Source organism: Oculina patagonica, chromosome 9, assembly GCF_052425735.1.
Source record: "Oculina patagonica isolate OP01 chromosome 9, crgOcupat, whole genome shotgun sequence".
Lineage (NCBI taxonomy): Eukaryota > Metazoa > Cnidaria > Anthozoa > Scleractinia > Oculinidae > Oculina > Oculina patagonica.
In genome coordinates, this window is record NC_135766.1 from 17,245,577 (window position 1) to 17,261,433 (window position 15,857).

A 15,857-nucleotide genomic window follows, 5' to 3' on the forward strand; every position below is an offset into this window, starting at 1 on the left:
CCCTTTTTTTCTTTCCTAGGTTTAAACAAATGTCTGAAAGAATTTTGAAATTTTGTCTGGCATACCAAGTTAGTTCAACGCAATTTAAAAGCTGAAACTTGTTTTCGATTCTTTTTAGAGTTGCTAGCACAACTTTTGTCCACACGGGCAACATTGACGTCAAACACAAATCGTAGCGCGCGCTCTTGCGTCTCCTTAAGAGTGTAGTAAGCCACCTTAAGAATCAAACCCAGCGTTAGTTAAATATGGTCATCATCGATGCCATCAAAGGGAGCAAAAAAACTCCTAAAAAATGTATAATCAATTCAATTTATGCATATTTATGTGAATTCACTTATGGATAACTAGGCAATAGCTGTCTGGCCTTTTAGAAAGCAATATGTTGACATTTTTGGAAATCAGATTGAAGTAATTCTTAATGAAGGCTAGGAAAGGGAAATGGTATGTAAATGTATATATATTTATTCATATTAGCGGAGCTCGCAAGGCGCCGAAGGCGCCTTGTGCGGAGCCCCATAGACAGGCAAATGGTATGAAAGAAGGAACACTATGGAAATGAGTTTTCATGGTCAACATGGATAGCGGCATGGTTCGCGGGCGCGTACGTACGGCGTACGGAGTCGCGCAAGATGGCCGCCATAGTTTGATGGTAGAAATAGTGAAGCAAGAAGGCCGTATAAAGGCGGCCGTATAAAGGCGGCCTTTAAAATTTAAAGAGGTTTGAAAAGAAAAACAAGAAGCAATGAAACAAAATGTAGCTGAAAATTACGTGTAGACTGAGTAATCGACCGCCAAAAAAGTGGACATTGAGAGCCATAATCGATCGATGACTTTCGTGTCTATCTGTAAAGCCAGCATCGTACATGAAGGAGCATTCGAAAGCTAAATCGGGTTGATATAATAAACAAACCATTTTATTGCTACGGGGTAAAAAAAAAAAAAAAAGAAAAAAAAAAAAAACTCGACCCTCTGGGACTTGAACTCACGACCTCCGGATCCGCAGACTGGCACCTTACCGATTGAGCTAATCCGACAGACTCTGCGTTACTCGTTGAATATATCCTATATTAATGTAACAGATATTGTGGAGTCTACTAAACTGCTGCGAAACTATAACAGGATCGCGAAACTATTTTCTATTGCTAGAAAGCAGATAATTTACTGTACTCTAAAGTAATATTTCGTGCCATGAGTAATGATTTTGCCCCGCTTTAAGATTATTATTTCTGTCGTACTGCTGACATTCGGTTTAACCGTGAGCTATTTAAATTTGTCTTGAACCTATAAACCGCCATAAACATTAGTACTTTGGCCGCTTATTCACTAGAATGAAAACATTGTAAACTCCAGTGAAAATTAAATAAATGGGGAGCTCCGCTTTTAGGCTTGCCTAAATCTATATATTAATCAATTTTGAAAATATCATTAAACTTGTGCGTACTATTAACAATGTTTGGTGACATTTGTCATATTTATCGCTTTTATCTGAGAAAGGAATATGTAGAGAATTTTATAAGCCTTCTGAAACTGCTCTGAAGTTTTTGTTTGGTAAAAAAGCAATGTTGAGAGACAAATAAAGTAATCAATTACTTTCAACTCAGGTTTTTTTCTTTAAGAAATGTTATCACTTGTTGTAAATGATAAATATGGTAAATTTTAAGCTCGGTGATAAATAATGAAGGTGAATTGTTCAACATAACACGAGCGTGGGACAAAGAAAACAAGCTGAGTCCCAACGGGAGTCGAACCCATGGCGTCCCAGATACCGGAATAAGTCATCTTTATCAACGAGCCTTAAATTTACCATCTTTATTATTTACTACACACTGGATGATTTCGACATTGCTTATCCAAGCAGTATACAGGACGCGTGTCACATATCAACCTAGTAAATGGCCCAGCTCACCGTGAGTCTCTCGTAGCTCAGTTGGTTAGAGCGCCCAACCGGTATTTGGGAGGCCATGACTTCGATTCCCATGTGACACTCACATTTTTTCTTTGTCGCACGCTCGTGTCATGTTGAACAATTCATCTTCATGATCACTTGAGGACCACTTGTTGTTACGCACTTATCTTGTTCTGCTTAAGCTATATATAGACAATTTTGTAGATTTTTCTGGGTAGTTTTGGTAAATAAGAGACAAAGAAGAGAAAAGTAAAGATATCTCTCTATTTGGATTAATATTTTTTTTGCCATCAAAAAATATTTGTCACTTTTACCTGCTGTTAATAAAAAATGTTGTAGTAGATATTTCGATTAGTTTCCTGTGAATATTGGTAAAATAGAAAAGCAGGAATAATAAATATCTCAAACTCAATGCTTGTTGAAATTGTTAGAAGTGTGACGTGTGAAAACAAAGCACTATATATGTTAATGAGTGTTTAAAAATTAAGGTTTTTCGATAATGCACATTAAATTTGCGGTTCATTGTCATAATCACCCTAATCGCTTCTATCCCCAGTAGGCGCACAACACAAACATTCTGTCTCCACGCGACCCCGGTCATGGACACCGCTCTTACATTGCTTCCGGAACTTCATCCTGTCTGCCCTTTTCTTTAGTAGACTCTGGTACTGATTATTCTACAGGTAAAATTAGAGTTAACCTGACTAAGTGACTATCTATCTTTCTGCATGTTCCTGTACGTGCTTTTTGAACCTAATTGGCCCTTTCCACAACCCAGTCACACGGTAAAATAAAAACAGCCATGCTGGGACGCAAGTTTCTCAATGGGACATTCAGACATAAGCGACTCGCAGCAGTCAAACTTTTCGTTCCTTTGTTACAATTTGAATTTCCCACTACATTTTTTTTGCGTCCCAGCATGGCTGCTTTTTGTACCATGTTACCGGTTACTGCAAAGAGTTAATTGTTCTTGTTCTTGTTCATGTTCTTGTTCATGTACATATACACATTACCGAAGAATTTGATCTTCTACACTTTCAGCACAGCACTTTCAGCGCAAAAGAACAAAAACGGAAGTTAGCGTTTGTATTTTTGTACTATTTTTTGTGGATGAACACTATCGCTTCTCGTGATTGATATAAACCAATCTTCTTCTTTCGAGCAAGACATCAATGATCAAGGTTGCGGGTGCGAGACGTTTCTTGCTCACTACAGTGCATAAAACAAATAAAAATTACATGCCTTGTAATTAACCATATTCAGAATGGGCATTTTTGGATCTTTTCAGACCGAGGGGGGGGGGGGGATTCCGCCCCCATTCCCCCTTCCATAATAAGTTACGGTTTCATTAAGGTTTTTCGTTATTCATAATCACCCTGATCGCGTAGTAAGTCAGGATTGCTTTTAAGCAATCACAATGGAACTTAGAGGATATATAGTGAGTCCGAAAATGTATTTTTTGGTATAGGTCAAGTGGGATGATGACGTCAAATCATAAGGTTTTTCGATAATGCACTTTTGCGGTTCATTGTCATAATCACGCTAATCGCGAAGTTTAGTTTCATTGTGATTGCTTTAAAACGAGTATTATGTTAATATTTTAACTGCTCTCACCGTGAGCTTGGGCCGTCTGTGAATATTTTAGAAAATGTTGCAAAAGTAAATGGACGGATCTTCTTCGTTCTTAGTTAGGTCTGAACTTAAGAAACCCGCAACTAAATCCAACTTTTTGACATAAATATTCATTTACGAGCCATAATCGCAGTCGGATACACAAATCGCTTACATGGCTTATAGTATGTTTTGACGTGTGGTGTTGTTGTGTAGTTTTTGTCGTTGTTTGGTATCGAATTTTTTGAAGTTTCTTTTATGTAATGTGCTCTTTGATCCGTGTGACTGAATTATTCCACTTGGGTCGAACAAAGGATCTTGCGGCAAATCTTTGCGTTTGTCTTAATTTCATGGAATACAGTCCACTGGGCGAACCACTGCGAAAAATAAATCGGACGAAATTCCTTTTCTCTCATTTTTCCTTGCGTATCATTCGCTTTGGACAGTGGACATTGCCTTAGGACTTCCCTTCCCCCTTTCCCAGAGTCTATAGGGGTGAGCACGCGTACGCTGTCGTCAAAACCAATTTTGTTTTCGGCTTGATGGGTTAAACAAGTTTCCTTAGATATGGGGCTCCGCTTGCGCGCGCCTTCTTCCCCGACACGAGGAGATAGTGACGACTTTATTCCAGATTATCGCAAGTTCTCTACACCTTAATGACTTCTGCGCTAATTGTCTTTGTACATCCTTACTGTGATGGTCATTCTTGTCGCTACGTCACGCAACGTCATGCATGAGCGCGCGCGCTAAGAAAACTTTCCAAAGACATATAGGGTGGGCAGCCTAATAGAGTCATCGTAGCCAAAATCTGGCTACGATTACGACGACCATTACATTTATTCACCAGAGACTAGACATGTCTGCGTTTTATGCAAATTGAGATCGTGTCAAGTTATTGTAATCAGTGCTGTTTTTGGACGATTGTCTGTTATTAAACATCGTTATAAAGTTAAACATACTTATTTGAATGAAGGAGAAATTTGCTCCACGACTGTTGACATCGTCTCCAAACAGAAATACATCCGAAAACAGCACATATTACGATTGCGTGCACAATCTTTAATTTGCACAAAGCACAGACATTCAATTCCCCAGGAGCCAGGGCACACGATCCCGACGAAAGTTCAAATTTTGGCGAGTTACAGATCGACCAATCACAAGTGTTTTCATTGTTTCAACGAACTTCACATTCTCTATTTTCCAATTGCCCATAATACACTTTGTTTGCCCCCCCCCCCCCCCCCCAATTTTGCATAAACTATTGTTTTCAAATTCTTTTGGAAGGACTGCATATTTCAAAAACAATAGTTTATACAAAATTTGAGGGGCAAACAAAGTGTATTATGGGCAATTGGAAAATTGAGAATGAGAATAGGCTCTATTCTGGGGCTTTCCCAGAGCCTTTCTCGCCGTCAGTCATGCGCAAAAGAGAAATGCTCCGCGGTCGAGAATGACAAAAACTGAGCCAAATTTAAATGTTGGAATTTTATTATTTTTTCATGTTCTCTTCCCGCGCGTGATCGAATCAATCACATTTTGCAGCATTTTGCTGTTTTGAACGTTTGCAAATCCAATTGCCAAGTGACTTTAAAGTGAAATATATGTGTTCAATAGACACACTCAGGTAAATTCGTACAAAGGAAGTTGACCTGTATCAATTTATTTAAAATACGTTGTTGCCAGAAGCCACAGAGGTCATATTGAGTGGCGTAGTCAAATTTTTCCAAATAAGCGCCTTCTTTTAGATATCTTCTCTCGAAAGCTAATCAGGTGACCCCAAATTTGTTTTACATTCTGACATAAGTAATTTGTAAACTAGCAGTGGTGAAAGGGATAAACTAAATTAATTTATAGTTGGGTTTGCAGTTAGTATCGCAGTTAGGATTGCAGTTAGGATCGCAGTTAGGATCTTTTTCGAGGATCCCCCCAAAAAAATAAAAATAAACAAAGAAATAAAATTAAAAAAATTAAAAATAAAGAAAAAATAACGTAAAAATAAAAAGATGGTAATTACTCGCCACATTCACAACAAATTAATTAAGTCGAAGCATCTTTGAATCTTCCTCAGCAATCTTCGGAGATATTCGTATTACCTTCGGACAACATTTTAAAATCTTCGGATATCTTCGGAAAATGGTCGGCAATCTTGTTATTAGTAGGTTTATATAATAAACAAAATAATACTCGGTTACTTGGAGATATTGCGATTACGATTCTTCTGTCAATGCCAGTGCCCACTGCAACACCATATCGGCCAATTAGCATCATGAGAAGAGTCAAAACCTACATGCGCTCAACTATAAAGAAATGAGCGGCTCTCTGCTTTGTCGCTTATGTATGCTTATAGAGGCACTCCAATCGACACCGACATTGTAATACCGGGGTTTCGCGCTTTTGAATTGAAGTTATCGTAACTTCATATCAGGTCTCTAATCCTCTAGTTCATTTTCGAAATTGAGAGTATCACAGTATAGTGCATATATTGTCTTACGAAAAATATTAACCGTTTGCGACAGTGAAGAAATAAACAGGCGGGTTTTTTTTTTGTATTCTCCGAAATGCAAAAAATGTCGTTTTAGAGGGTTAAAAAACTCCCTAAAAGCTGGCGATCACGGTGCTTGTATCATCCCTGTTATCATCCCATACATGTATCATCCCATACATAAGCGACAGTGAAGAAATAAACAGGCGGGTTATTTTTTTTTTTGTATTCTCCGAAATGCAAAAAATGTCGTTTTAGAGGGTATATAAAACTCCCTAAAAGCTGGCGATCACGGTGCTTGTATCATCCCTTTGGGAGAAAATGAAACTTCATCTCTCACTAACTTTGTGCGTACTTCTAAAAATTGTCTAGGTACGCCCCTGAATACAAATATTTTCCGAACTTTTCCTTAAATTTCCGAAGATTGCCAAAGAAGACATTTCGACTAAATATGTGGCCAATGTGGAGAATAATAAAATTTATTATTACCATCTTTTTTATTTTTATTTCATTTCTATTTATATTTTTATTGTTATTTTTTATGTTTATCTTTTTATTTTTTATCTTTTATATTTTTTTTTGGGGGGGGAGGGGTCCTCAAAATAGATCTTAACTGCCATCCTAACTGCAATCCTAACTGTGATCCTAACTGTGATCCTAACTGTGATGCTAACTGCGATCCTAACTGTGATCCTAACTGTGATCCTGTCTAACTGTGATCCTAAGTGTGATCCTAATTGCGATGCTAACTGCAATTTTAACTGCAGAAATAGCTAACCTCGTGGTGAAAGTCTAAGAAAAAAGTCTAAGAAATGTTTGAAGATTTTCGCGCGACGTCCTTAAGCAGAAAATATGGAATGCTGTGCGCGTTTTCCTAGTGAGGTTGAAAAAGCGACGCCATCCATTGGATATTCTTTATCATTCTTCGAATATTTTCGTTTAAGGTCGCTTTGAAACAAGAGGAGCTGTGGTGGGAGTAGGATAACACTTGGGTAATAAGCCTGGTTTAAGCATTGCTTTAGATGAAATATATATGGACGATTAAACCATTCTTAAGCAAAGTAAAAAATATTTGATTATAGCGGAGCTCCCACGGCGCCGAAGGCGCCGGAGCGGAGCATCCATAGGCAGGGAAGTGGTATCCTATCGAACCGAGAAATTTTGGTTGTCGCGTACGTCCGTCCGTATGTACGCACGGATTAGGCCTGGGAACGAGCCAGGCTTCGGTGATCACTCACGTGACCATAAACTTAGCAACCGTCGTCACGCCGCCATCTTGGTGGATAAACAAACCGAGTCACGTTTCACTGTGAAGATGGTTTTTTGCATGATAGTTGGTTGTGGAAGCCAAAGCACTCGAGATAAACATCTTCATTTCGCTCGAGTTCCATGAGTAGTCACAAACCAAGGAGAAGAAGCGGAAAAATTGTCATTTGAACGGCGATCGCGTTGGATTTCTGCGATAAGTCGGGCCGATTTGACTGAAAACATTCTCGCGAATGATCGTGTATGCGGCCGACATTTCGTCTCAGGAAGAGCAGCGAAAAGTTGGGACAAATACAATGCTGACTGGCTGCCGACTTTAAACTTGGGCCATAAAAAGAACGTGGAGAAACTAAATATGGAACAAGTTTCACAAAGAGGACAGAGAGCTAATGATAAAGAAAATAAACGAAAGGAGTACGAAGAGAGGGAACGCAAGCTTGCAGAGGAAATCGCAGCAAAGAAGCTTCGGTTAAATGAAGCGGGTGAGCAGGTATCAGATATTTCCTTTGCCGAAGAACTTCCAAAGTATGTCGATTCTAGTACGCAAACAGAGGAGTTTGACTATTTAGTAGCTGCTTTGCCACCACAACGACCATTTTGTGAGGAAGAATTTCGCAACGTTGACAAGAAGGTAAAATTTTACACCGGATTACCTTAGCTTGACACGTTAAAAGTTATTTTTCTTCGCATTGTTCCCTTTGTTACTCGTAAGCCCCAACATTTGACTCCCATTCAAGAATTTGTATGACATTGATGAAGCTAAGACTTAATATGCTTTGGAAGATCTCGCCTACCGATTTAATGTGTCAGTTTCTACTGTGTCAAGAACATTTCAGGCGTGGATGATCGTGATGGATGTAAGGCTGAAGCCCTTTATTAAGTATCCAGAACGTGAAGAACTCTGGCGTACCATGCCTCAATGTTTTCAATACTCTTTTGGCAAAAAGACTACGGTAATTATCGATTGCTTTGAAGTGTTTATCGACCGACCGTCGAACCTACTGGCACGAGCAAAGACCTCCTCAAACTACAAGCACCACAACACTGTGAAGGTCTTGACAGGTATTACTCCACAGGCAACAATTTCATTTATCTCAAAAGCCTGGGGAGGGAGAACTTCCGATAAGTTCTTAACAGACAATTGTGGCATACAAGACAAGCTAATACCTGGTGACCTTGTTCTGGCAGATCGGGGGTTTACAATACAAGAATCCCTTATGTTTAGGCAGGCTCTGTTGGCAATTCCTGCCTTCACACGTGGTAAAGACCAACTAGACCCAGTGGATATCGAGGCAACCAGGGGCATCGCTAATGTGCGTATCCATGTGGAGCGGGTCATCGGTCTCCTTCGACGGAAGTATACCATTTTAAGTGGAACCCTTCCAATTGATTTTCTGATGTGCGACCCTAATGGATCACAAGAAGAATCAAATCCTATGATTGACCGAATAATAAGTGTATGCTCTGCTTTGGTAAATCTATGCCCTGGAATTGTTCCATTTGACTGAAATAATCAAACCAGGGCTTTGGTATTTCATCATCATAGTTCCTTATAGACCTAGTAGGGATGAAGTCACGCTTTGTTATTATTATTGTTGAACTCCCATGATATCGGTGAAGATATGTTCCTACCACTGTGAGCCTGCGAACGAGACAGTGCATGTTTCTTCCCTTGTGAGTGTCTCGTGACTGTCATTGCTATTTGTGCTCCGTGCGCTTGGGAGGCCCGTGACTTGGGCGGGGGGGGACGGGCGGGGTGAGTGAATAGGGGGTGAGGGAGGAGGGGGAGGGGGTGGGGGGCGCGGGGGGAGGGCCGGGCGGGTCGGGCGGTAGGGAGGGCTGGAGACCTGCCATTCTCAATGATTCACTGTGGCATTGTAGCATTTTTTTCTGATTCATTGGGTTTTGATTTACACATGCAGATGAAATCAAAGCTCATTGCCGGGTTAGAGGCACTGGGACCCTTTTTTTTCTTTGGTCCTTCACTTTTGGCTTTTCGTGACTTCTTGAACTCCGTTAAGTTTCTGCAATGGGGGCCATACCATGTTTTTGGAATGCTTTCAATCTTGAGACATGATAAATGAAAAGAGACAATGGGACATTTAGGATTACAACAAAGAACACTTTGCTCATCAGTTTTCTTTCTGCAATAGCACATGCTGCCTGTTTCTAGCTGTTTGTCACTTTGGACATGAGTCATGAAGTGCTTCCTGGAATACCATTTACCAAGCACTTCAGGCAGAATACAAGTTCTCCAAAATTTGGTGAGCTTGGGCAAAACAGAATTCAAGTGTTTTGTGTCAGGTGCAATTCGCTGGTTAAAAAATGTGGCTGCACCACACCCATCAAAAGCGCACACGACAAAGTCACAGTACTTTCTTTCCACTGTAAAAATTTGCTGCTGCGTCTGATAGTAGTACTCGTGGTCAGTCTTAAGCCAAAAATTTCCAGTGCTGTCTTTAGTCAAACATGATGAACTTTTTAAGACATAGCTATCAAAGTCACAGTTTTCGATACAAAATGGACACTTGACCTCTCCGCACCCTTCCCCACAACAGTCACAGGAACAGAGAAAGTCTGGGGTGGCATGTAGCCAGGGGTATTCTTTGTTAATGAACATACCACACTTCACTATTTTGAAATTTTTATGTTTCTGCCTCATGACTTGCTCGTAAGCACTGATTGCTAGTTCTTCGTGTTCACACCCATGCTTGATTGCTTTGGAAAATACTTTGTTTAACTCTGGGTAACAAATGGATTGAATGAGAGACTGAGAAAGCAATGCAGGATTTGTATGCGATGCTTGCTTGCTTTGAGAAGCTCCGATCCTTCCAGCTCGATGTTTAAAAAAGTTAGCTCCCTGTGACTGGCTTCTAGCGTCCTCCTCAATCTGTAATCTTTGCTCTTCTGAAAGCTCTATTTCTTTATCGAAATAAAATTGTAGCAATTCGAGATATTCAAGATCCTGATACTTAGGGTCTGACAAATCCCGAACAGTTGGAATTTCGCGGCTTTTCAGCACAAAGCTGTCAGCAAAAGGAGTGGCTAGACTGAGAGCTATGGGCTTGAATTTACAACTGTTTAATTCGGCATAGAAAGAATCCATCTCCTCTTCTGACGGAGCTGGAACACACTTTGACTCGATTTTTGGCTCCTCTAAAAGGTTATCGACTTGCGGTTTGTCCAAAACCTTATCTAAGGTTGCATCCAAGTCAGTTTTCATTTTCTTTGCTGAAGTAAAATTGATGTCTCAAACTCTTTCGTACTCGACTTCTGTTACATACGAAGGAAGAAGCCATGAACACTTAACTTGCGTGCAGGACAGTTTTCCGTGTATTTTTGTCCATGCTTCAAGGTAAAAGAGCACACTGGCTACGTGTGAGCAGGATTCCCCGAGACCAGCCTTACAGCAACAGCAATGAGCAGAAATAACAGTTCCTTGTTTTTCGGTAATGATCCACGCTGGAATCAATGAGTCGTTCATTCTTTGAGAATGTCGTACCTTCGCTAAAACTACAAAATTATCCTTGATTATGTGGCCCTGAACACTCACAATAATTCCAGAAACCATCTGGTTGTACGCTTGTAGGCTTCTAATAGCTTTGAATTGATGTTTCGAGTACGAGATAGAATAGAAGATCCGTCGATTCGACAGGAGGTAAACAATCGGGCTCGAAGTTCTTGCCTTCGATTAGCACTGGATCTATTCCAATAACTGAAATTTTTTCGACAAACCGCTTCTTGACCTTTGGCTCCAACTTATTAGCATACTCTGAAAGAGGTATGAGAGCTTTTTCTTCGATATTTTCGCTTGGCTTCATTCCATTCTCTTGAGGATCGGGCGCCATTTTTAAAATTCCGCGGGAAAAGTGGACCACCAATATGGCGACCGGAAGTTATGTGACGTCACGTGAAAACGATCGACATGTCTTTGGACGTCTTTGTTATAGCCAATTGACAGCTGTCAAAACAAGGTTTCCGCTGACCAGTGTCACATGACCATATCGCGGGCTCAGATGTAAAACACATCGAGGTTGAAGTTTTTTAAAGTTGACCGCTGACCAAGTGACATTTCAACATTATTGAATCGCGGGCGCAAGCACTTTTCTGTGTGGAATTACATGAAGTGAGAAGTGAAATAAGGGAGGTCCGCTGGTTGCTGTCGGCTCGGCTAAATAAAATTTTATAAGCTTATTTTGAAGCTATTTTGAACTTAAAATGGCCATTCTGGTTTATACCTAAAATTTCGTGAAACGGCAAGGTTTACAGCAGAATTTTGAATATGGTTCAGAGTTAAAAGTCAGGAAACAAACTCACAACATGCCGATTTACCAAGCGTACGAATGAGTTCACCGAGAGGACTCCGCGATTGAAAAGCACACGACAGTTTATTACGTGTTATTTTCCACTGGCTGAGTGAACCGAAATAAGTGGAAAATGTTTTTCTCACACACCGCTGGGACCTGGGAAAGGGTCATGTGACTTTTGGCGGGCAGTTGTTTTTGTTGCGTCCGCCATTGCTGACCTTTTTGTATTGTTTGTCGGATTAAATCTGGTTTTTATCCGAAGTCCAAGGTTTTTCCGATCTCTAATATCATGCCTAAGGAAAGTAGACGTTCAAAGACTAGCTCACGAGCGGTCCAGCGCTTGGAGCCGTACAATAAAAGCCCAGCTGGACGATCTCACAGTCGATCGCAACACGGGAGTTCGGCCGAGTCATCGCGGGAGAAGGAGCGAACGCCGGCAGCGGCAGAGGATCCCCCTGCTTGGGCGAAGGAATTGCTCAATCAGAAGAAGGAGTACGGACAAGAATTGAAAAGACTCAAAAGCGAACTCGAGTCTGCTAAACGTTCGAAGCATGAGAAGCAGGGTGAAAAGGAGCCAGAGTTCAAGTTCGAGGGTAACAAGAAGCAGTACCGTTTGAACAAGGATGTGCTAGGAAAGATCAACACGGCAATGGACACTAGCGACGATGAAGAGCGAAAGAATTTGCTTCTAGAAGGTGAGGCTTTACTTGTGGAACGTAACAAACATATTTGTCTCGCGGATAAATATGGCTGGGACACTGTAGAATGTTATACGGCAGAGCCACTTGCTAGCGACTCCGGAGATGAGAAACGCATAAAAAAGGCGATAAAGGAAAGTAAACTATTGAGAGAAGAGAAGCGTAAGTCGGTGGCCCAAACAAAGTGGAAGAACAAAAAGATTCCCCAGCGGGACGATCGGTCGAGGCGCGTGGTTCTCGAGAAATCCAGTGGCTATGTTTCGGCGGGAAAGTCCCTCAACAATACAGCACGTGATTCACAGCAAGTCTGTTTTCGTTGCTTCCGAAGTGGCCATTTCGCGCGCCAATGCCGAGCATCCGTTGTGGGTAAAACAACCGAGTGGTCCCGAAGTACGGCACAGTCTTCAGGAAATCAACAATAGGGAACTTGTTGCTACCGATTGCGAAGAAGATAGTTATTGTTCTGGTGAGCTTGATTGTGTTGAATTAAATGTTGTTGAAGTTGAATTAGCCTGTGCCATCCCTGCAAAAGGAAGGCTGAGAGAGAGACTTGATTTTTGGAAAAGTATTGGGGCCAGCAGGTGGGTGCTTGATGTGCTAAGTGATGGCTATAGTTTACCTTTTATTTCTCTGCCACAGAGGGCATTCTTTCAGAATCATCATAGTGTTGCTGAGAATGTAGATTTTGTAAGTCATGAAGTGTCCAAGTTACTTGTTTCTGGCGCTATAGCTGAAGTCTCTAGAGAAGATTCGTCAGTCTGCAATCCCTTGGGTGTTGTTAGGAACTCTGCAGGCAAGCCTCGCTTGATTCTTGATTTACGTTATGTTAACCAGCACTTACGGTCTTGTAAATTTAAATATGAGGAAATACGAACAGCTGCAGACTTGTTTTCTATGGGCGATTGTTTTTTTAAGTTTGACTACAAGAGTGGCTACCATCACATAGAAATTTTCCCGCTGCATTGTCGTTTCCTTGGATTCTCTTTCTTCTATGAAGGTCGCCTTAGATTTTTTCAGTTGTTGGTCCTCCCGTTTGGTTTGTCCACGGGCCCTTATCTTTTTACTAAGATTCAAAGAGCGCTAGTCATGCACTGGAGAGGAAAAGGCTTCCGAATATTTACCTACTTGGATGATGGGGCGGGTGCACATCAGGTCCGGGAAGTGGCTGTTAAGTTGTCTGCATTGGTACGTGAGGACATTGCTTTAAGTGGGTTTGTTGCTAATGAGGAGAAAAGCCAGTGGGTTCCAGTACAGTCAGGAGAGCTCTTGGGATTTGTTATGGATTTGCATTACGGAATTTTTCAAGTGCCGGAAAGGAGAGTGCAAGACCTTAAACAATTGATAAACATGATCGTGGAGAAGCGCTTTACAGTTTCAGCAAGATGCCTTTCACGCCTAACAGGGTCTCTGGTATCTATGGGACTTCCCCTTGGCCCAGTTGTGCGTCTCTGGACACGTAGTATCTACAGTGATATATGCCGTGCCAATTGCTGGGATAAGCCTTTCTGCATTTCGCAAGAGAGCCAATCGGAGGTGCTGTTCTGGAAGGACAATTTTAATAGTAAAGGGTACCCTATCTGGTTTTCCAGTCCAAAGGTAGATGTTCTTTGTTATTCTGATGCAAGTGGACAGGGCTGGGGAGGATATGCTGTACAGCTTTACGATAAAGTAGCCAGGGGTAGCTGGTCTCGTGCGGATAGCGTGAAGAGCTCTTCATTCCGGGAGGTGAAGGCCATCAGGCTGGTCCTGGAATCTTATTCTGAAGAACTTAGCGAGAAGGATGTTCTTCATCGAACGGATAATAAGAACGCTGGAATTGTTCTGTCAGTTGGTAGCCGCAAAAAAGGGGTTACATCAGGAGGAGGTGGCAGTTTACAAACTGTGTCGACAGTTAAACATTCGTTTGTCTGTTGAATGGGTGAGCCGGGACAACAATGTGGAGGCAGATATCTTGTCAAGGTTTGATGACCCCAACGATTACATGCTGGATCCTTCCTGCTTCAATTATATCGATGAAGTTTGGGGCCCTCACACGGTTGACCGTTTTGCAAGTGTGCAGACAAAGCAGCTAGAGAGGTATTGCAGTAGATATCGCAATCCAGGGTGTGAGGCGGTCGATGCATTTACTGTCACCTGGTAAGAGGAAAACAATTGGCTTTTTCCACCCCCTTATTGTTCCCACCAAGACCACTTCTGGCCGTGTTGGCTATGTGGTGATAAAGAATGTGGAATGTGTGCATGCTCACCGTTTGTTGTAACTGTTATCCTCTATTGGCATTGTTCTTTGATGATGGAATTTGCTTTAGTGATGTGTTAAAACTGGTTGCTCACTGTCGGCATAATTTAATTGCAGTGCCTGACTCTGTCCAGAAGGAGGTGAACTTGTCTGTTTGGTTGGATGATGAGCTCTTGAACCATCTACAGCTGCAGCCACTGGCTAGATCTCTACCTAGTATTTTAGTTGAAGATAGAGCACCAAAGACGGTCAGTTCATATGTTCGGGCATATCAAGCATGGAAGAAATGGGCCATCCAGTGTAGTGCCACAGCTTTACCTGCTAATCCTGTAATTTATGCCCTGTATTTAGTGCATCTTATCCAGCAAGGGAGCTCAGTTTCGTCGCTAAACTCCGCGGTATATGGTTCTAACTGGTTTCACAAGAAGAGCGGTTGCCAAGAGCTGAGTGATCACCCCATCGTCCGGCAAGTAGCAGAAGCTGGTCGACGAATTCTGGCAAAACCTCCAAATCGCAAGAAGGCCTTAGAAGTGAGTGAGGTCATGGGAGTCATCCGTCGGCTTGAACAAGGTCACCTGGGGGATATTCAAGTTGCGGCCATGTTTGCGTTGGGATTCTTTGGCTTCCTTCGTTGGGACGATCTGAGCAATTTGACTGTTGATAACCTTCAGTTTGCAGATACCCATCTGGCAATTTTTCTTGCGCAAAGGAAGAATGAGCAGTTCCGGGATGGTTCATGGGTCTCTATAGCACGCAGCAATTCTTCACCATGCTCTGTTGCAGTGGTAGAGAAGTTCTTCAAAGTGGGCAGCCACGATAGTAACTCACGACTCTTTCGTCGGATTCTGCATACCAGAAAGAGGATAGAGCTCAGAAAGGAGCCCATGTCTTTCAATCGGGCGAATGAGCTAATAAAGAAGAAGCTGTTGCAGGAAGGGCTTGAGCCAAGTTTGTATGGATAATTTAAAATAGCTTGCAAGCTCGTGGCACTCGCGAACAGCTATCTCAATTAAAGGCAACTACTAAGCTGTATGTCGTTATAATATTTTGTCTGTAGGCATGACTTCTTTGTTTTTATATTTTTTTTTAAGAAAAATTAAATTTATAAGTGTAATGTAGAAGAATGTAAGTTATGTACTGTAGGTATCTAAGCAATACGCAAGAGTGTATGTAAATAAGTCACAGAGTTAAGTAAAGTATAAGTAATGTATATGTAGTAACGTGAAATGTAAGTAAGTTATTGTGTGTATTGTAACCTGCTTGTTGGAAAAAAAAAATAAATAAACAAATTACAAAAAAAAAAAAAAGTTTGTATGGAATCCACAGTCAAGGGCAGGAGGAGCATCGGCAG

The 15,857-nt window shown here is 41.4% G+C and overlaps 1 protein-coding gene and 3 pseudogenes across 1 annotated transcript; 3 read left to right on the forward strand and 1 right to left on the reverse strand.

Annotated features, from left to right (window-relative positions):
* The first annotated feature begins 8,004 nt into the window (after positions 1-8,004).
* On the forward strand, positions 8,005-8,819 carry LOC144666935 (uncharacterized; annotated as a pseudogene).
* Positions 8,820-9,129: 310 nt separating this feature from the next.
* On the reverse strand, positions 9,130-11,113 carry LOC144664992 (uncharacterized; annotated as a pseudogene).
* Positions 11,114-11,736: 623 nt separating this feature from the next.
* On the forward strand, positions 11,737-12,842 carry LOC144666034 (uncharacterized). Its single transcript, XM_078527389.1, has one exon. It carries the CDS (start codon positions 11,862-11,864, stop codon positions 12,690-12,692), a length of 831 nt encoding a protein of 276 aa, XP_078383515.1. The 5' UTR covers positions 11,737-11,861; the 3' UTR covers positions 12,693-12,842.
* Positions 12,843-13,356: 514 nt separating this feature from the next.
* On the forward strand, positions 13,357-15,468 carry LOC144664993 (uncharacterized; annotated as a pseudogene).
* Positions 15,469-15,857: the final 389 nt, after the last annotated feature.

Bases quoted from the DNA above. Each gene is read 5' to 3' on its own strand.
- LOC144666034 (XM_078527389.1), top strand. From the start codon at position 11,862: ATGCCTAAGGAAAGTAGACGTTCAAAGACTAGCTCACGAGCGGTCCAG.